Source organism: Pogona vitticeps, chromosome 5, assembly GCF_051106095.1.
Source record: "Pogona vitticeps strain Pit_001003342236 chromosome 5, PviZW2.1, whole genome shotgun sequence".
NCBI classification, from domain to species: Eukaryota; Metazoa; Chordata; class Lepidosauria; order Squamata; family Agamidae; genus Pogona; species Pogona vitticeps.
The window spans coordinates 47,051,664-47,073,422 of record NC_135787.1 but is presented as its reverse complement, the minus strand read 5'-3'; the positions used below and the strand labels follow the sequence as shown (position 1 = coordinate 47,073,422).

Genomic DNA, 21,759 nt, shown 5'->3' with positions numbered 1-21,759 from the left:
CTTCACCATAGAAATGAATAACAGCCATTTGTTTATGTGACAGGAAATAAAGTGCTGTTATCTACACTGTCATCCTATGGCTGCTGGGAGGATGGCCAAAGAGGCCAGAGGAAGTACTGGGTCTGCTCTCTAAAGTTGACGAGAACTTTAGCCTTGCATGAGGCCTGACACTTCCCTGTTGCTGAGGCAAGTTCTGTATTGCTTTTATGCCTGACTTGGGAATGCTGATAGCAAGAGATATGAAAAAAGTATGTCATCACTCGTGCAAATAAATTTTCTCCTCGTCTTCACAAGAAGCTCTGACTTGTTTACTAGCATTTTGTGTTGCATGCTATTCTGTCACTCACTCCATGGTTTGCTTACCATCTACAGCAAATGTATATGGTTCATTTCCTCTGATCTGTTTCCCTCCCAACAAGCTAGCCAAAAAAAAGTAGGAAGAACTCCTGGATTCTTCCTCTGGTTTACTGGGAGAGATGCAAATTAGAGAAGGTTAGCTGAGCTCATCCAAATGAAATTAAGCAAACCACAGATTCCATCTAGGAGCAACTGAGTCACATGCATGTTGCTCAGACACAACAAGACAGGGTTCTCAAGGCTCCTTGGCTTGTTGTGTTGCATGAATAATGCACACTGTGCAACAAAGGAGCTTTTGACTTCTTTGACTCTGCCAGGACTCACTCTGCTGTGAGAACCCCATTGTCCTTCCACCTCTCCAGTTTCTTTATCACCTATTACATAATCAAAAAACATAACGGAGATGAGTATTCATATGCTAGTTGTCTCATTCCTAAGGGTTCATCTAATATTGTAAATACTCAGGGGGAAGAATTATCATGAATAACAAAATTCTACGATCCATTCAAGGAACCGGCATTCTACATAAAGCAGACCACTCTATTTATAGGACTCAAAATGCATGGCTATTTTTGCCAGTTTTCTGGACTGTGGATCATTCCGCTTAATGCAGCCTTTCAAAATCATACAACCTTCTGGAAATAAAATCAGATGTTTAGATATGGAGATACGTTGATATTCCAAGCACATATTTGTTTCCTTTCCAAGGCAGATTAATTTTTCAAAATGCTAAATAGAAAAAAGGCATCTCTATTTGTTTTGTATTGTTTCCTATAATGGGGGCGGGCAGTCACTATCTTCAGACACTCATGCTCATGCCTCAAGCTTGGAAAGCTGCAAGCACTCTCAGAACATTCCCTCAAAAAAAATTCTTACAAAAATGGCCAAAAGTTTTTTTAATGAGGGTGTGGGGAGCTCCAAGAGGAGATTATGAAACTTTTTAAGACAAAAATACTTGGGTGGAGGGATACCAGGATTGCATGAGGAGACTTTATTGCGGCCAAGGGGGCTCTACACAGCCTGCAAGCTGCATGAGTCCCCCTTCCATTTACAAATATGGTCCATTATATGTAATTTGGTGTCAAAAAATTCAGGAATTGAGAATTGTAATTTTTTCCATATTTTTTTTTATTTTTCTCCTTATAAAGGTATGGTAGGGTAAGGGGCAGCTGGGGTAAGGGCTTGGAGGGGGTGGATTTGAACAGACACATTAAAATCAATATTTTTCATAGTAATTCTATACATTCTCTTATAGAAATAGTTCTATATATCATAAAGAAATATAGAGAGTGAGTGAGAGGGAAAATCAAATTCAGACAGTTATTTTGTAATTCTAATTATTAATTATGTAACTGATAGTATTTATCCATCATTTATACTACAGTATCTCTTGTGCGGCCATACAGATAACTGTATCAGTCTGCTATTCTATCTATCTTGTAACCATGTATATAATTGCAACCAAATTTTCCAGTGGGCTTTTTTCTTTTTTGCATCCAGCCAATCTGACAGTATGTCCATTTCTGTGGTTTCAAGTATTTTACCTATTACGTCATCTATCTGCGGTATTCTAGATTTCTTCCTGTGTTTCGCAAAAACTATTCTTGCTGCTGTTATAATATGAATAGTTATACAGTATATGATTTTTCAGAGTCTAGTATATCTGGCAAGATACTTAATAGGAATAGTTCTGGTATCATTTGTATTGAAGTTTCTAATATCTCTTGTAGTATATGGTTCACTTTACTCCAGTTTGCGTGTCTTTACACATCCACAGGAATTGAGAATTAGACTGAAACCTGAAAAGGTTCCCAAACCACACTGTCCTTATATAAAGTTGACAGTATGAAGCAGGCATGATTTTAATGTTAGAAGTAAAACCTGACATCCCCTATGTAACATTTACTTTACTTCATAATGATCAAAAAGAATTACCCAATGATGCAAAGCTATGTCTGTACAGCAATATGTTTATATTGGGGTACAATGCTTAGAGAAACATGACTTCTCTTTAATGGGGAAAGGTGAAATGCTGAACAGAGTAAAATGTGCTATTTTGCTATCATTTGCCATACCTGAGACACTACAAATCTTTTTTAAAAACAACATTGGTTTATTGTGCTAAAGAGGGCAGTTAAGTCTGCTAGACCATAGTAAAGAAGTTTACTCCCAAATTCAACAGAACCCATTGCATGGCCTTCAGAACCGATGCCAGGGGGACTTTGCAAATGATTCCCTTCTGGGGAAAGCTACTAATACCATTAAGACAGTTCATTCAAGGTAGACTGGCCTATACCATGAAAAGGCATATGACTGACTTGAAAGGATGATGGCTATTGTAATAAGCACAAGAAATTATTGGAGAGAAGGTCTCATTCACTTGAACAGAGTGCCAAAGCTGTTACCCAGCTGTTTAAAAATCCAGCGATGCCCCCTAATAATTACAATAATTTTTAAACTTCTGTATGAAGAGTGACTGATGCCTAAATACAAAATATCAGGGTAGTGTTGTTTTTTAAAGAGATATGTCAAAAAAAAAATCCCAGAAACAGTAGAATATAAATGGTACTGTTCATAGGCACTGTGTAAGAGAAATCGTGGCTGGATGTACTGGAGCAAGCCAATACATCCAGTCACTCATGTCTTAAATTGTCCCTGATTGGTTCTAAATTAATGTGGAGAAATTTAAGAGAATTGTAAGAAGGAAAGTGGAAAAGGGAAATGGGGAAAGAATTGCTGGATAGAAAATAAGCAGGTGGCAATGGTCCTGAAATAGAGATCCATGGCAACAAATCCAAATGGAAACATCATACATTGACAAATCACACAGATCAACATGGTACTAGAGTTCACACAAACAGGTCATCCGCCAGTGCAAACTGAAGCAAAGCAGAACAAAAAAAAAGTACACTACCAGCAGGTGGTTTACAAGACCCCAGAAAATAAGGTTGTTTGTTTTGATAGTGTTCACATCAGTTTCAGCCTTGTTTCATGCAGACACTGGGGACAGCGTACTGCCAAATGGGTGCAAGGAAAGCTGAAGAAATGCTCAGTGTGGATGAGTCCTTTACATTCCAGTCTGGTAGCAGACTCAGCTCCATGAATCAATTAAGTGCTTCTGCACTCACAGCAAACTGTCAGATCTGAATAAAGAATTGACCTTTACTTGTTGTGTCAACTGGGTGTTAATCAATACAATGAGCCATTCCATTGAATAGTAAACTAATATATAAAATTCAAATTAAGTTTAAATTGTGAGATACCTCTTCTAATTTTTTGCTTGTCTGCTTGTCTGCTAAGCAGAATACAAGACGTGTTATAATCAGTTAAACTATTAAGGTGTAACGCTCAAGCACCGTTCACGATTAAAAAAAGATTTATCATCTTCCTAAAATGAGGGAGCTGGAGGCAACAAAGAGGGGAATGTAATGGATGCCTTCTGTCATATGATATAATAGGCCCAGATTATTAAGAGTGATTTAAAAATCAACACCAGTATCCTAAATTGTGTCCAGATGCTAAATAGAAGCCTATGCAGTCAAACAAGAAGATATGTAACACTCCCTCTGCAGTTTATACTTGTTAAAACTAGGACTGCACAAACTCTCCCTTTATAAATAATTCTGCATGCATTTCCATACATTACACTCTCACAGGTTTTTCAAGGGTCATAAGAATGTAATTGATACATCTTTCTCAGGAAAAATCATCAGAAATGAAAGAAGTCAACAAAGATTCAATTTTCCAAGAAGCAAAGACACTCATTTTATTATGTCTAAATATAAATTTAGTTTTTTAAGTTAATTCCTATAATGAAACATAATTTACGGTGACCTTTTGCTTGCCAAATATATTGAATGGATTGTTCTGTTGATGTTCTGTTTTTTTTTTTTTTACTATTGAAGATTATTCTCTACCATTAAAACTGAATGAAAGTGATGTTTTAGCACAAAACAAAACAAAAAACAATTCTATACACAAATATCCTACTTCTTGTCCCACTGCACACAAATAAATAATGCTTGGGAGTGGCAAATTGGAACAGTTATTTCTTTAGGATTTAATTGCAGTGTAGTATGAAGAATTACATACAGACAACTACAACAGACAAATACTCTGAGCTCTCTATCACACACAGATTTCCCTAGACGAGAACTGCAGTATTAGACATATTTGTAACTAGAAGGCTCAGACCAATCCAGAAATCTATGCCATCACTAGGAGCTGGGGTAAGACCAGGACTTGCTGAAGTTACTTTTCAGACTATGACTCTGGATTCTGCAGCCAACATGACCAAGCTGGTAAGAGAACTGTGGGGCTTCCATTCCAAAAACTAACTTTTCCAAATTCTGGAATACACACCTTCCTTGAGAGTCACATTGAGCCAATGTGGCCCACAATGGCTAAATACAACAATGGTTTGTCTCAAGATAAGGCTGTTTCCTTAGATTCTAATTTGCAGAATCCCAAAATCTTCGTTGTTAAAATCTTCTTTGTAAACGATATTTACAGAGTGGTCAAATTGACCAGATAGGCGGGGTATAAATTAAATTAAATAAATAAATAAATACAATCTTCTGATACATGAAACGTCCATGGTGCATGCTGTTACGTGCTGTCAAGGTTTAATCATCTTATAGTGTCCCTAACGGGGCTTTCAAGGTAAATAAAATATTTAAGAAATTGCTTTACCAGTTACACCCCAATATCCTCAGGCTTCCATGACTGAGTGGTAATTTGAATCCAGGACTCTTAAATCCTAGTCTGTCACTCTATCCACTACACCATACTGGGTATTTCATGGCAAGCGTGTGACTTTTCCAGTCCTGCCTTGCCTCTGAAACAAATAATTGACAAATGTTTCTGAAAAGCCTAAGACATGGTTAGGCAATAAAGCAAATACAATCTTTCTTATGTCTCCCCTCCCACCCCCATGTCTCTGAAGCCAATTCAGAGCATCACCTTGTCAAATGCACACTGCTGAGATTCTTAGAAAAACAGCATTTGTTGTGACAGCAAATCTCAGAAAAGCTAGATTCACAGCTATTTTCAGCTTCCAGCAAAAACAGCTTTCTATATATAGTAGCCTAATCCTACAGAGTGTTACAAAATATGCATAAAGTTTTCTTCCTACCTCTACTAAGTCATGAGAAATTATTTTATACTACCCATATCTCTGTTAGCTATTGTAGAAAAGCTGAACAGAAATCTTAAAATATTTTTATTACCATTATATTGGTAATGCTTAATCTCTTGACATGTGTACTTTGAAAAAAAAAACTTATTGACTACAACTTTCTTTAAAGGAAAACATGCAAAACAATTATACCTATTGTTTTCTTAGTACGCATTGTATCACATCATCCTATGATGTGTGGTCATGTTCCCATGATCTTTCATTTATCTCCATAGTCAGATAATGCACCATTTCAACTTTTCCTTTTGAGAACATTTATTAACAATGTGGTTGTTCTAGGGTTTCACACATCTGGATGCTGTCTTCTGAACCTCTCCTCTCATCAGCTTGTTTTATTTCTATTCTTGTACAAGACTTCTTAACCAAGATACGTAATCTCCAGCTATAAATCCATAGGGGGAAATTTAACTCTCAAGATCCACGCCTCTTTATGCAGTGAAATCAGTTAGACGGTAAAAAATACATCAGTTACTGCATTTTGCAATTGTAATGAGTTTCCGTATATAAGCAAATGCAAATATAAACTTTTTCCTTCTTAACAAAGGAATTTTATCTGCTCAAGGCAAAACTAGTTTTGTAGAATGAAAAGCCAACATCAGATTTGAATCTCTTATCCCATACATAGCCAACTTTTCCAGAATAAATTAATTATTTGAATGGCAACCGTGGCACTGAGCTAATGAGTTGCTGGTAAGCAAAATATCACACGGATGTTTTCTTCAATATATTTAGGGGAAAACAGCCTAGCTTACTGTCAATCATTTTTAGATTTCACCATGTATGGAAATGACTGCTCTACAGGCATGACACAGACAAACTGCAGAAGTGTCATGTTATTTAAAGCTTCCAAAAAGGGCAGACTGACATATTCCTATTTTTAAAAATAGGAGAATCTTGAGAAAACATAAATTATGAATTTGAAGAGGTAAGCAAAACTTGAGAACGGGGACTAAAAGCAGTAACTTAATGCTTTAGAATCACATTTTTAAAATTACGTTTCTACATCTGGTTTCAACTCGGACTATTACTTTTTTTTTCACAGAGATCCTATTGTTTGTTTTGAGCTTTCATCATTCTAGAAAACCAAGCCAGCTCTTTATGAAATTGCTAAACAACGGCTTCCAAGACTGATTCATAATTAGGCAAGCAATCAGTTGGTGGCATGTGGCCAAGATCCAACGGTGTAATTATGCTGGATTCTGCTACTTCTGCTAGAATTGGCAGTCCTCACCTCTCTCACACCCTAAACCCAGTACAGAAGTGTAGGAAACTCTCCAAAGCAGGTTTTTGGCATCACGGAACTCTGCACAGGGAGATAAGGAAAGTTGCAATTCTATTTGTCACTTGATCTTTCTTTTGTTATTCATATCAGAGTGTCACACGATTCAAAATTATGGACATTTATGAAATATAGGTAAAATTTTAAAAAAAATTAAAATATTAAGATAATTAGACTAGCTTTGACCAAAAGCGGTTTACTTCAAGTATTAGCCATGCAAATAATTGTTGACTGAATTTCTCTAAAGTCACAGAAAACGTGACCTGCATCCAAGTAGCTCCATTGTACTTGTTTGCTCTTTGATCTTCCTACTTTGCTTTCAAGCCTATTAAGTGACTTTGAGATGGTCCAGCTAGAGTCTTGTCCTAATGGGAGACACGGTTCAGCATTCATCCAGTCAGGAAGGTGTCTTGTTTTTGTTTCCCATAGGTTTAATATTTAGATCTTGAGATGTGTGCTGAAAAGTTTTCCTGGATTTTAGGCATCATCTTGGGAGCTTGTGTCCATGTAGTGGATGGGTATGGTACTATATTACTTTATTTTGTTCATTTATCCTCTAGAATAGAGGTGGGCAATTAATTTCTATAGGGGGCCACATGAAAAATCTGAACTGTGTTCGGGGGTGGGTAGTAATAGCCCCCCAATTTGTGGGTAGTAATAGACCCCCATTGGGTGAGGCCCTGTGGTGAATGAACTACAAGGCTGACATTGTTAACTCCCTAAACTGTTTAGGGAGTTAACTATGTGAGCGTTGTAATTCGTTCACTGCAGGGGGGGGGAGGGCAAAAAAACGGACACTGAGCTAACTCACCTGTCCTCTGTCCCCCTGCGGCCTTCCTCTCTGACTGTCTTCTATCCTGCGCAGGCGATATGATGCGTCATCACGTCATCTACGCAAGGATCGCTTCTGACCTCTTGAGCCACAGGCTCCGCAGCCTGTGGCTCAAGAGTAACAGTCAAAATTTGCGAGATCCCAGCATCGGATCTCGCAAGTTTTGCTTACTGCCTGCTGGGTGACCGGAGCCGGAGCTTCAGCTCACTCAGTGGTGACGGGCGGGCTGGACAGGAGCGGTGATGGGCTGGCCGGACTGGAGCGACGACCGGCAGGCCAAACAGGAGTGGCTTTCGTGCCATATGTGGCCTGCAGACCGCACTTTCCCCAGGTCTGCTCTAGAACCTCACAACATACTTCTGGAGAGGCAATGCCAGTGAAACAATGCAATCAAAAGGGATAGGTTTCAGACAGCTAGTAATAATTCTGCGTGATTTGTTAGCAACATTGATCATTGTCTACTGATGCTATCTTTCTCAGTGGCAACTGGCCACAGTCATCTTGCTACTATCAATTATTCTTTTGGGATTTTGTTGCAACAGGCAAAGAATAAAACTAGATCCATTATGAATACATTCACCCTCAGAATGAGAGTGCCATAGAATGGTTCTCCCACAGTTCTTGTTTAAAATGAAACAAAATCAAACTACACATATTGGGATGATTCTGCCAAGTTACATCTGCCAGGGAGCCTCTTGTCTCATCTCTTATTTGAGAGAGCAATAGATTATGTGGAGTTTCTGTGATGTGGCATCCCGATGAAAAGCTCTTCCCTACCAGTGTTTCACTTCAGTGACAAGTTAAAATGTACCTCTTCATCTTTCTGGGCTATTTTCTTGGCAATGTACAGAATATAGTTTTCAAATGCTTACAGTAATTTAAAATTATTTTATATTGTTTATCACTTCATATTGTTTCATTATCTGCAATACTCTTGAGAACTTTTGATATATGTCAGAATATAAAGATTTTAATTGAATATTTTAATTAATAAAATAAATAAATAAATAAATAAATAGAAACATTGGTCAATTGACCCATACATCATTTTAGGGCAAATTAATTTCAGTGCTTATTTCTTTGACCTCACCTCTCAATATTTAGACAGGTAATGAATTAAGCTAACCATTAATGAATGAGGACTAGAAACCCATTAAAGTAGAAAGGGTAATACTGGTAGAGTTACTTAATTCCCTTTTAAAAGCTATGCCCTGACCTTTCATTATTCAGGATGATATAATTGCTTTGAACTAATTGTTTTTTAAAAGTATCATTCTAATGTTGATGCACAGCATCTGAGTTCAATGGGCCACATATCCATTGATAGGACAATAAAGGTGAATCTTCTGTCTCGAGCCCAAATGCCTCCTTGTGCATCTGAAAGTTAAAACTATAATAATTCAAGTTTAATTTTATGCCCAGCATGGCTTATAGTCAGATATAGATCAAATACATATCTGCCTCTGTCAAACTGGGCACACCACTGCAACACTGTTACCATTCTCATTAGGAAAGCAAGAATAGAAAAGATAAACTTGAAATTAGAAAAAAAAAAGAATAAAAATCATACTGACATATATACAGTGGTGCCTCGCTTAACGAGTGCACCGTATAGCAATGTTTCCGTATAGCGATCCCTTTTTCGGGATCGCTATACGGAAACATACCCGATCTTCGCAATGGGGAAAACCCGCATTGCGAAGATCGGGTATTGCGGCGGCCATTTTGGAGCCGCCGAACAGCTGATCGGCGGTTCCAAAATGGCCGCCGGAAGCCCGGAAATGGCTGCCGGCAGCCGTTTTCGCGCCCTGCCCTCGCTTAGCGAAGGCGCGAAAATGGCTGCCGGCACCTGGAATCCTCGCTGAACGGGTAAGTAACGAAGGTATTGGAACGCATTAAACGAAGTTTAATGCGTTCCAATACCTTTCCCCTACCCGTTTAGCGATGATTCCGTATAGCGAGGGTTAATCCGGAACGGATTAACCTCGCTATACGGGGCACCACTGTACATCCTTTTTGTCTGCAATATATCAGATACAGTACTGAAAATAACAACATGCATGTATCAAACAGACACGAAGGAGAGAAGAATGTGGTGCGTTTAGACTGCTGTATATTGGTGACATCCTTCTTTCCTTAACCTCAGCACACTATCTCGCCAAAATACACACATGCTTCAGCTCTGCTATGGAGAAGTCTGATAGGACAAAAGTGAAAGTTGGGACACTGTCAAACACCTGAGTGTATCTACACAACACAGAATTTGATGCTATATTAAATGCTATGCATCTACCCTAGTGAACCCTGGGATCGGCAATGTGGCAAGGTTCTTAGAATTCTCTTCAGTAGTTCATAGGGTTGCATTTAGTCTGCTCTAAGACAGAATTCTAAGTACGTCAGCACACTGCAAGGCCCAGGATGGAGGAATGCACAGCCATGACAGTTATTGTGGCTTTGCTATAATTATCCTGCAATATAGTTTCTGAGTTGGTTATCATTTATAGGTAAAAAGTCAAATCAAGACTGCACATGAAAGCATGCATCCTTTTACTCCACTCTTCTCCCCAGATTCTCCCATTGCTTGCTTGAAGGACCCTGGACAATATCAACTGGATATGTGTGTGTGCTGAGATTCCAGGAAGCAACAAGTAAGAGCCATCATTCTTTCTTCCTTTCCTATCCCTTCAAATGAAAAGGAAATTAAGATTTGGGGAAAATATTTGGTCTTCACCTTCACTGACATCTGCTGCATACTTCAAGCAAGCCCTGCTTGCTGATTATCTCAGTGATTCAGGATCTGACTGCAGAGCCAGATTGAGAGTTCAATTCCCCACTGTGCCTCCCAGGAGGAAAACCAGCCTCTATAGCCTTGGGCAAGCTGAAGATTTCCAGGGCACATCGAGAAAAAGGAATGGTGAATCATTTCTGAGTACTTTATACCTTGAAAACACTGGAAAGGGTGGCCATAACTCTGACTTCACCTGACAGCACATCATCATCACCACCATCATTATTATTATTGATTATCCCACCTGGCTTGGCCTGGTCTCTCAATTACTCACTGGCATGAGACATGTGTTCTCCACAAGAGGCAATGTGCCAATTAAGCCCCAAGAAACTGGAATACTGAGAGGCTAAATTACAGCTCCACAATAGTGTATTACAGCTGCACGATATGTTATTGTGCACCAGAGCAAATCTCCACCAGCTAATTCTAAAAATGGAGGCAGCCCAAACACTTAAAGAATAACTTTGAAATGGGATCAACAGTAAATTTAGCACAGGTGTAGCAGACAGTCTGCTCTAGTTGTGTGCCATGTTTAGGGATGTTTGGGCAAAGGACTTTCGAGTTGTGATTTTTTTAAAAAAAGTAAAGCTGTTAACTGTTCTTCCATTTAGAAATATGTGACCCTAAACACCCATTTCAAATAAACTGAAAAGGCCACCCACCCACTTTTTTTTTTAATTCAGAAAGAATCCAGGATGCAGGGGCTGAAATATTGTTTCTGAAAAAGTCATTTCAAAAGAAAAAACAGTGACTTTGTTACAAGCTGAGCATGGGTGGAACAGGCTTATCAGCAGGAGTGTTGCAAAGTCAATACATTGTTGTAGCTTAATGGGCTTAGGGGGATGAAAGGTCACGGAAACAGAGTCAAAGGACAGGTTTTCTTTGAAAACGCAACAAAACAAAACAAAAATTGCCAGGCTTTGTTTAACAAAAGTAATTGAGTCACAACCTTCCAGAAAGGGAGACATTTTGCCAAATATCTCCAGGAAATCAGCATACATTTTTGTAAGGCATATGCAAAGTATTTCTACATTACAAAAGCACAAATCAGTAGTGTTTGTCCCAGTCCTGAGTTTTTTCTGTTAGCATTATCTCAGGATTTCTGAGACCAGGCTCTTAACATGTTTTCAGAGGGAACTCCTTCCTGGCCAAACAGGATTTGAACTTACAAAAGGATTTTATGTCTGGCTATAAAAATATTTTACAAAACATTAAAAAATAATCAACCTCCAAAATGTCCCATCATTAACAGCTCTGCTCACATTTTACAAACAAACACCATCTCTCTTCCTACTACTCCCGTTCCTAGCAATATTGTATTTTCCAGTAACCTCTCCTCAGGTCTTGCAAACTAATAGCGGCGACTTCTTTTATTGAGAAAATCTGTCTCATGTTGTCTTCCTGTCTTCTTATTACCACCCTTTTCCCCAGCTATACTGTCTTTTCTGATTAGTTGTGTATTCTCATTATAGTGGTACCTCGACTTATGAACTTAATCCGTTTTGGAACAGCATTCATACTTCAAAAAGTTCGTAAGTTGAAGCACCATTTTCCATTGAAATGCATGGGAATGGAATTAATCCGTTCCAACATTTCAAAAAATTACCTTCATAGGTCTCAAAGGGTTTTCCCCCTGACATTGGAGGAAGCCTTTTGAGACCTCCAAAGGCAAAAAGGCAGGGAGAAAGGGCTGGATATTCAAATTTCCCACCCTTTCTCCCTGCCCTTTTTTCTTCAGAGGTCTCAAAGGGCTTCCTCCGATGTTGGGGGGAAAGCCCTTTGAGACCTCCGATGGCGACGAATGGCTCCGTTTGCAAATAATGGCATTGACTTGCAAACAGAGCCTCGACCTCATTCGTAGGTTGAGGCTCTGTTCGCAAATCGATGCCAATTTTTGCAAACGGAGCTGTTCGTAGATCAAAAAGTTCCTATGTAGGGACGTTCGTAAGTCAAGGGTTGACTGTATGCACGGTAAGATAGCCTCAGTTGACTCATGTTTGCTCTAGTGAACATTTGACCTTGACTTAATTCAGCACCCACTTTTCTGCCTTTCCCGCTGTCTGTGGTATTGGTCAGGCTCAGCTCCAACAACACATTTCAAATGACTTTTGTCCTGCTCTTTCTTCAGTAAGGACATAACATAATATGAATGATTTTGACCTTGGTTTCCAGTGACAAATTTTATTAACTAATTTTTTATTTTAAAAATGTTTTGGGGAAAAAAATGCACATAACACATTCATGGTGCTTTTGGTCCAATATAACTTTTCTTCCTCATGTTGTCCAAGGAAAGGGTTTGGAAACTGGAACATAGCTTTCTAGTCTGCATTCTGAGGAGCAGGCTTAGCGACATTAGTTTACCTGAGAGGTTAAACAGTATCTATGTTTCTCCATTGTACATGTTGCAATTACTCACATCTATTTCATTAAACCCCAAACAACCTCTCCAACATATTTTGGCACAGAAGGACCACAGCCACATCTCAGCTATTCGAGCTTCTGTCCTTCCCAGCAACCACAGTACAGATCATGTGCTCATTTTCTACATGAGGGAAGTTTGTGTAGGAATTTGTGTAGCAAGTTTGTGTAGGAATGTATACTTAAGCTTCTATTTTTAAAAGCCAGGAAATTCAATTCTTCCAAAACCCTCCAATTTATGAATGTGGAATATTGTGCTTCTATATAGACAATTCAAAATGCCAGGAAATAGTCCAATACTGCCGCAGTTTTGTGCCCGCATTGTGTGCAACAAAAAAGGATGTCAAGCTTTACATAGCAACAGGCAGCCTGCATGTAGTCAACACCAATGGCAGCAGGCATGATGGTCTACAGCAGTGGTTATTAACCTTTTTGAAAGAATCCCCCCCCCTTTGAGGAACATTTTAAAACACAGTTCAATCCATTAATAGCGAGTGATCTGATGTTTCTGTATGACAGATATACAGCAGTTCACTGTATGAAAAATGTCTCAAAAGTGTCCCCAAAATTTCTCACTCCATCACCCCCATATCGCCCCCTTCTGTTCCTTTGCCCATGCATTGCCCCTTTTCTTTCCATTGCCCCCCTGAAAAACAAAATTGCCCAGGTTAAGAACCACTAGTCTACAGGACACCATCTTGTGCTCACTACCATTCACACTTGTCAAAAAGGAGTCATGACAATTGCTTTGTGTTTGGGTGAGAAATAGTCAACTGATGAAAAAAAGTCAGCTTCAGGGATTTTGCCTTACATGTGTCACTTTGTGAATGGTAGTGAGCACAAGAAGGTGTCCTGTAGACCATCTTGACTGCTTCCATTGGTGTTGTCAACATTCAGGCTGCCCTTTGTTATGTAAAGCTTGGCATCCTTTTTCCTGCTGGCAACACAAGCATGATATTGTGCAACAATATAAGGTTATTTCCTGACATCTTGAATTGTGGATAGAGAAGCACAATATCCTATATTCAGAAACTTGAGGGTGTTTGTTTTTTTTTGAAGAATGGAATAACATGTAGTCCTGTGCATGCATACACAAGATGCACGCATGTGTATACAAGATACACAGTGATGCCATTTGGAAGCCAGGATATTCAACTGAGAAAATACGCAAAAGGCTTATGAAAAATGATGTGAAAGAATATTATGATTATCATTTATGTTTACCTCCCGCCTTTCCTCCAATGAGCTCGTGACAATGTTGATGGCTCCACTTCTCCACACCACTCTGTTTAAGAGAGTTTGACTGACTTAAGGACTCCTGTTCAGCTTCATGGTTGAGTGGTGTCTAAATTCAGGCTTTCTAAATCCCAATCTGACATTCTAACTACCAAAGCAATCTAAAAGACGGTATAAGAAACAGGAAGTGTGCTATTTCTGTTTATTAACAATAAGCCCACAGTTATGTCAAAGGAGGAACAAATGTGGTTTATGAAGGAAAGTGAAACTGAAAAGCTTTAGAAAGTGGTAAAGTAAAATGTGGGCATGTGTTCCATGAACAACAGAAAGTTAGATCATACAGAACAGAGCAAGTTCATGTTACTGATTTTTTTTTTATCGAAAAGGCTATGACATGATAAAACAGCATAGAGGAGTTCCTCTTCCCTCATTAAGAGTTTATTTTATTTCTCATGGCAGCAAGTGGAATGTATACCTTATTCAGCAGGAATGGATATTCGACTGTATGTACAATACCAGGGCTTCAATCCCTGGTTTATAGCAACAGCATTCACAAGAAAAGCAAGTGAGTCCCAGTCAAAGTTCAGGCATAATGTATGGCAAATTTCTTTGCATAACACAGAGGCAGGTAATAGTTATATTAAGATTAACTAATGCACATTCTAATTAGGAAGCTTTGCAGCTCTTCAGAATTCTTCTTCATGTCTGGCTGATACTGAGGGAGTGAGATGGGCTTAGTCAAGGTCTGCTCTCCTACCCCACCTTTTTTTTTTTAAACATCTAACCTGCATAAGAGTTTGGGAAACCTCACAAATGTGGTCCTTAACTATTTTTGTTGGCTACTTCTAACAGAAGTACAATCTTACTGCACTTTTTTGATTTTTGTTTTTCAAAGGGTTAGAAGGGATTACAGGGGATTTTGCAAATTCATGGTATGTTGACATCCAACCAAGCACCAGGAGCCTCACTCCCAAGGCAAGGGAACAGGGATTGCAGCCTAGGGATCCTGACTATCTGTCCCGGGGCTTTCTCATCCTTTCCACCAAGCTCAGCATCTGGGAGGTCAACAGCCTCCTCTCCGGGCCTGGTTTCTCAGGCACCGAAGCCACCATGGCTCAAGAGGCTTTTCCCACCAGCTGCACAACCGTTGCCTGGAATGGAGGCAAGTGAGGGCTGGGAAAGATCCCAAAAGGATGGAAGTGCTCGGGAGACCGGATCCCTCCGGGTCGCGTCGTCCCCTCCCCGCCTCTCGCCGGGAGGGCCGGCGCTTCTCTCCCTCTTGCGCCCTGGAGAGCGTGAGAAGCAGGCCAAGGCTGCGCCGGAGCTGGGCTGGGAAAGAGTCCCGCGGGGCGAAAGAGGCGCTCCTCTCCTCGATCCAAGATCAGAGCAAGAGAAAGAGGAGGAGATGCCCGGCGGGACCCGGCGTCGTCAGCCGGGAAAGTCCCCTCCGGGTTCCCCTGGAACGAGGCGGGCAGCAGCCCCGACGCCCGGTGGGGGCAGAAGGGAAGCGGCGCGCCCGCAGGTGAAGCCCGAGAGGCGGCGGGGCTCCTACTCACTTGATGTCCTCCCAGACCTCCGGGCCGTAATTCCTGATCACCAGCAGCTCCAAAGCGTGGTTGACGAAGCCGTACTGCCAAAGACAGAGAAACACAGAGACAGAGAGAGACTGATTGCTGGGTCCTGAAAGGAACCGCCAAGAGCAAGCTATCAGGGAGATTGGGGACGTATCGGGGGCGGGTGGGGGGCAGGAGACGTGGGCATGGACGCGCGCCTGCCGGTGTGGCAACGCCAGCCCGAATCCGGCTTGTGTTCGGAGGACATAATAGCCATCTGTCCATTCCACCACCACCCCCTTCACCTGCTCTAGGTAGTTTGTGCCGACGGGAAAGGAAACGTGAGCGCCTCGCTCTAGGCGAAACCATCAAATCTGCAGAGGGGGGGGGATGTGTTGCGCCTCGAGAGGGGCCGCCTCTCAGATGGGTACCGAGGCGGGTGGGAGCAGACGAGGAAGGATGCCACCGTCGACCCTTCCCCATCATTTGCTCCCCGACCCCTGAGGCCCGACGGGCTTCGAAGCCCCTCCTGGCCCCTCTCCGGCCCTTTCTTTCCCTTCCTCCAGGGCGACGGTCGTTCCCAATCCCGCCCGTCCTCGCTCCCGGAATCCGCGCGCCTCTCGTCCCCTTGCGCTCTCTTCCCATCCATCCATCCATCCCCGCGCCACAGCCTTTGCGCGGCTCCTTCTGGGCAAAAGGAGCGGACCCCGCTCTTCCCCCCCCCGCACCCGTTGCCCTGGAGAAAGGCCCTGCACTCACCATCGCGCCGGGAGCCCGCCCTCTTTTCCCCGACTGCGTTGGGGGGGCACCGGCTCGGCAGCTTCGCCAGCGGGCGGGCGGGCGACCGACGGGAGGAGAAGGCGAACAGGCGACTCCAGGCAGCGGCGGCGGCTGCTCCTCGCACCAGCCACCCCCGCGGCACCTTCTGATTGTCACCGGGCCGCAGCCAATGGCCAACGCCGCCCACAGGGTGGCTTCCAATCGGAAGCCGAGGAGGGAAATCGGAGGGCTCGAGCGCCGGGCGGGGAGGACGTCAAGTCCCTGGGAAAGGCAGGGCAGAAGATGCGTCGCGTTTAGCGCTTGCAAAGACGTGGCTGCCTTGACAATGGGAGGCAGGAGGGCGAGAGGCAGCGCACGCCGACCCACAACAACAACAACAACAGCAGCAGCAGCAGCGACAAAACCGGGCTGCCAATAGTCGCAGGGTGTGCGGCGTACGTGTGCACTGAGGGTTAGCTCCCCTCTATGCAGTGCGTTACCCGCCCCGCGGCGGTTCAGCGACCTGTTTGCTTTCCCTCCGTTAATTCGTAGGCTCCCCTTTCTAGTCATTTCTCCCTGCAAGGTAAATGTTTAACGAGCCCAATTGCTGTCCACAATGGCCCCATTCTGGCTCATCAATCACGCCTGTCTCCTTCAACCTATTGTTTTACTTGAGCTCTCGCAGAGACGCCATGAACGACGGTGACCCTGTAACGACCACCCGTCAGATCGGGGCGGGACATTTTTGCCTTTCTGTTCCGCTACCTTTCATACTCCTTTCCCGCGTCCGCCGGGGTATAAATGTCCCGCTCCTGAGACTGTGTTCTGTGCACGGGCCGCAGCCCAGGAAAGTTTGTGCCAGGTAAGAATGGCTAGGCTCAAAGGTAGGGACCACGAGAACCTGAATTGTTTTTTGCTGGAGCAGACTGCCACTAACTACTGTACCTCTGGCCATTTCTTCCACTAGGAATGTTTTGGTCGGCTCGAATCCAGTTTTTGATATGGGGAAATGAACATGATCATGGCCTGCCTAGCCCAAGGCCACCAAGGTAATTTATGCCCATCCGGCACCGTATTCATAAACCTGTTAATCCGCTTTCACTTGAATAAATGAAGGTTGGATTCTGTCAAAGATCACAGCTGCTTATACTCCTTTTGACTCCTCCGGGGGAATATTCCTTCATTATCTCCAACAGATTCTTGGAGATTGCTTTTCGGATATCCTTCTGTCCCTGATTACAACTGAATGTGATCAAGATAAAGAGTTTCCCTTTCCACCAAAATGCTTTCCTGCTTTTTGCTCTTGTAAAAATATGGAGTCTATATTATTATTATTATTTTTTCATCCCATCCCCTGATAACTAGAATCAGAAGCAAAGCTGTGTCAGAAGAATCATTTGAATATATTCAATCAGTGACAAGATTGCTGTGGAGCAGTTGATCATTCAGAGAATGGCATAAATTTCATAGGAAATGGGGGAATGTGGTTTCTATCCTAAAACGACTGTTATAAATGAGGATACTAACTATAATGTTTTTAAAATGTTATCTATACATGTTAGGGAAGGGGGGGAAGAGAGATGCCACATTTATTTATTTATTTATTTATTTATTTGTTTATTTATTTATTTATTTATTTATTTATTTATTTATTTATTTATTTATTTATTTATTTATTTATTTATTTAATATCACGCCTATCTGGTCAGTTAAGACCACTCTTCTGTTTGAAGAGCTTTCTTTCAAAGAGCTTTCAAAAATATATGGAAACTTGTTTCTTTTAACTGAGAGTTTTCTTAAATTCCCTCTTAAAAGCTGCCCTCCCCACCAAAAAAAGGGGGTGGTGGCTTTGAGACAATGAACAACAGGATATTCCTTCAGCCAAATCAGACCATCCAGGCAAGGAACGGATTACTGTTTTCTTGCCATGCATGCCCACAAAGTTCCTGGAGGTTTTATGTTTATGAGGAAATGAAGGTTAAATAAACTATTCTCTTGGCAGAAAGATACCAGTTGGGAAATAATCCAAACAGCTAGTGTCTTCTGACACTAGCATTTAACAGATAAAAGTAACCAGTACAAATCAGTGTTCAGGCTCAGTAACATCAATTCAGAGGCACGTTTCTGTGCCTTGAATATTGATGTTGCATGTAGGATGCACTAAATTAACACTGGTGACCGATTCAGAATTGGGAAGGCTGAAATAAAAGAGAGAAAATGAAGTGGGAAGTATCAGATGCAGTCAAAGTAATTAACAGTGCACTGTGTTGAGAAGCAGTATTAACCTTCATGATCTCAATCATCGAAATTTCTCTTAGTCTGAATTTATATCCTCGTATAGAGCTATACTATTGTAACCGTGTTCTTACTGATCCATATTGTAACATGGACATTGTTATTATCTCTTCAGGTAGGCTTTTCCTTAGTGACTGATTGTCTAGCGGGCAATAAATGAGATGGTTTATATTTTGTTGCTTTTAAATCTGTTTTAAGTGATGCTTTTACCTAATATATTAAATAAAGTATTATTATTAATTCTTCTTTATATGTGAATGATTTACTGTTTTTAGCTTTTTATATTATATTTTTAATGATGCAAGCCACCTTGGGTCCTTTTTTAGAAGAAGGCCAGGATAATAATATTTTACATACTGTACATACATACATACATACATACATACATACATACATACATACATACATACATACATACATACATACATACATACAGGAACAATGTGAAAGAATTTTAGCTGTTAAGTTAAAATAATAGCTTTTTTAAAAAATAGAGATAATAATTCAGTTCATTTGATGAATTAGGCAAATTTAGAAATTATTAAATTATGTGGTCAATGCAATATTTGTCATAATGTCACCCATAGAACTACTGGGATTAAAATGGAAAGAATTGATTGCAGGATTACAGTTATGCGCCATAATCTTATCCAACTTTACTCAGAAGTAAATGCCACTGTTTTCATAAGCATAGGATTGCAAATTAAGGGTAAATAATGCGTAGCTGTGCACTGTGAAACATGGATATTTGTTAGTGGCTTTCTATAGACAATAGCAAAATTGCAGGTTATCAGATTCCCCAAGAACCATTCATTCAGCCATAGGCAGCCTCTCCTCTGGGTGGGGGTGTCTCATCCCAAAATTTGCAGGTGAGGTACCCTCCCACTCAACTTGTGAGCTGCCCCTTCTTTTATCTCTCCCCCCCCCGCCAATAGATCACACCATATTTAGCTAGGAATTGTGCTGAATGCTTGAACTGGAAATTAATTTTGCAACTTTATGAAGTATTGCCCCAAGTATGAGCCAAGCAAAACAACCCTTCAGTGTTCAGCTCACTTTTAAATGTTAAGCAGCTCGTATTTCGAGCCTTATCCTGAGGTTGTAGGATGAGACACCCACACAGAAAGATTATGGGCCACTGCTGTATATAATTAAGTCATCTTGGTGTCAGTCTTCCTAGCAAAATTTCTTCCTCCTCCCGCTCCCACTTGCACTGTGCACTGGGACTGAGGCAGTGAAATGAAATCAACACCAAGGAGCAATGAAGAGGGCAGAGGGTCGATCTTTAAACTTCCACTTCCCCGGTGAACCTATGCAGAATGCTCCAAGGCCTCCCCTCCTTACATTCTATTTTTGGGAATACTGGCATCAATAGTTTCATTCTCAGTCCACAGTTCAGTCTGTTCAGGATTTCAAACTTCAGGAGTGAAAGAGATCAAGGCATCTTGGGAATCCTTGGAACCAAAATGTGGGGATAGTGAACAGCAGAAGGGAGGTTTATCAAGGCTGATCTTTCCAAGCATTCTGAGAAGTCATGTTTGGGGGGGGGGGCTCATAAGTAGTTTTCCAAGACTTCTCTAAAAAGGTCTGGAAAGACCAGGGTCATTTCTAGACAAGATGGGGGGATTTTCTCATCTGGAGTTTTTCAACACACCAGAAAGGATGCTTCTTTTTCTCACTCAGATACAAAAAGCAGAGTAGAAATGCTGGACTCTTGAGGAGTTTGTTTGAGGGAGGTTGCTGGATTTTTTTTTTAAAAAAATGTTTGTATTGTTTGTTTTTGTTGCTCTGACCAATCTGTGGGCTGGTTTGCAGAAGCTTGTAAGGCTAAACTCATTGTCACCTAAATATAATTATCACATTACTTTGTAGCAGTATTATTTGCAAAGAAAACTATATACTCATAGAAAATTCTGGTATGGTTTATATTTGTCATTGATTTCAGATCAGTTAGGAGAATCTTAATATAACAAGCACAACAATATAATTATATAATAATATAGCAATATAAGATATACATTTGCATTCATTGGTTTTCGTGTCATGCAGAATCCTTTCATAATAGAAGGTATAAGTTGAGTTTGTTGATAGAAAGGAGCCCTCAGTTCAAATGTATGTAGGTGTTTTTTCTGACTATATAAATTTGACTTGTATTTTCAGGACAACCTTTAATTCAGGAGAACTCCAGCAGGCCACAAATAACACTTAACACCTTCTAACAGACTGCCTTCAGCATATCCAATGTATTAAATAAAGAAGCCAAAATAGTTACTGCTGAAATGCATGAGAAAGCCCAGTTGCCAAGTCAATTATTCTTCTTACACAGCTTGGTGATCTGTACCGGATGGGAGATTAATCCATTCCAAATGAACCTCTAACCAGAGAACATGCAGATGTTCAGAAGCCATGCCGTCAGACAACACTCAGGTTTTCACAGATGTTTGTAAGTAAAAGAGGCCTACGGGTGAAAATGAGCAAGCTGGGAAGTATCAGCGTGTGACAGGCTACATTAAAAAGGTCAGAATGGAACAGAAAGCCAGAAACAAATGAACAGAGATCCCAAAGAAAAGCCCAGCCTTCTAGCTATTGCAGATGACAGTTCTAGTTCCAACTCAGACTGCCACAGGAACAAAGAAGTTAAAGCTCTGTTCCACTCTACTATGGTTCCAATCTTGATCATCCACACATGCACCGCCACCTATACTGACTATTGCTTAAAGGAAGAAAACAACAACAACCCTAGAACAGACACATTACAATCATCAGCACATTTAGGTTGGCCTATACTGATAACTTCTCCTGGCTGGCAATTTATTCTTTTCTAATTGCTTTGTTCCTAATTCTTGGGCCAGAATCTTGCTTGGGGAATACCATATATGCAATGAGAATTGCACAAGTAATTTCTCTCCTTTGGTAAGCTTTTCTTTCAAAGACTAATTTTGCAACCATTGTGACTGATCAGCTTGCCTTCCGAAGAAAGGAACTGCTCACACAACTACTGTTCATTGCACAATTTTTCCAACGGGATTCTGGCATTGGGCTCAA

General features: G+C 41.0%; 1 protein-coding gene and 1 long non-coding RNA gene across 2 annotated transcripts in view; one reads left to right on the top strand and one right to left on the bottom strand.

Annotated features, from left to right (window-relative positions):
• Positions 1–16,573, bottom strand: part of GUCY1B1 (guanylate cyclase 1 soluble subunit beta 1) — a 55,775-nt gene extending 39,202 nt beyond the window's left edge. Inside the window, exons 1-2 of the mRNA XM_020781396.3 lie at positions 16,420–16,573; positions 15,664–15,737 (exon numbers count right to left, since the gene is read on the bottom strand). Of these exons, the coding sequence (XP_020637055.3) occupies positions 15,664–15,737; positions 16,420–16,422 (77 nt within the window). The 5' untranslated portion in view covers positions 16,423–16,573. The remainder of the gene's footprint in view (positions 1–15,663; positions 15,738–16,419) is intronic.
• Positions 16,574–17,083: 510 nt separating this feature from the next.
• Positions 17,084–20,983, top strand: LOC144589649 (uncharacterized). The gene is made up of 3 exons (XR_013545897.1): positions 17,084–17,281; positions 17,387–17,468; positions 20,875–20,983. It is a non-coding gene; the product is annotated as an uncharacterized LOC144589649 (long non-coding RNA).
• Positions 20,984–21,759: the final 776 nt, after the last annotated feature.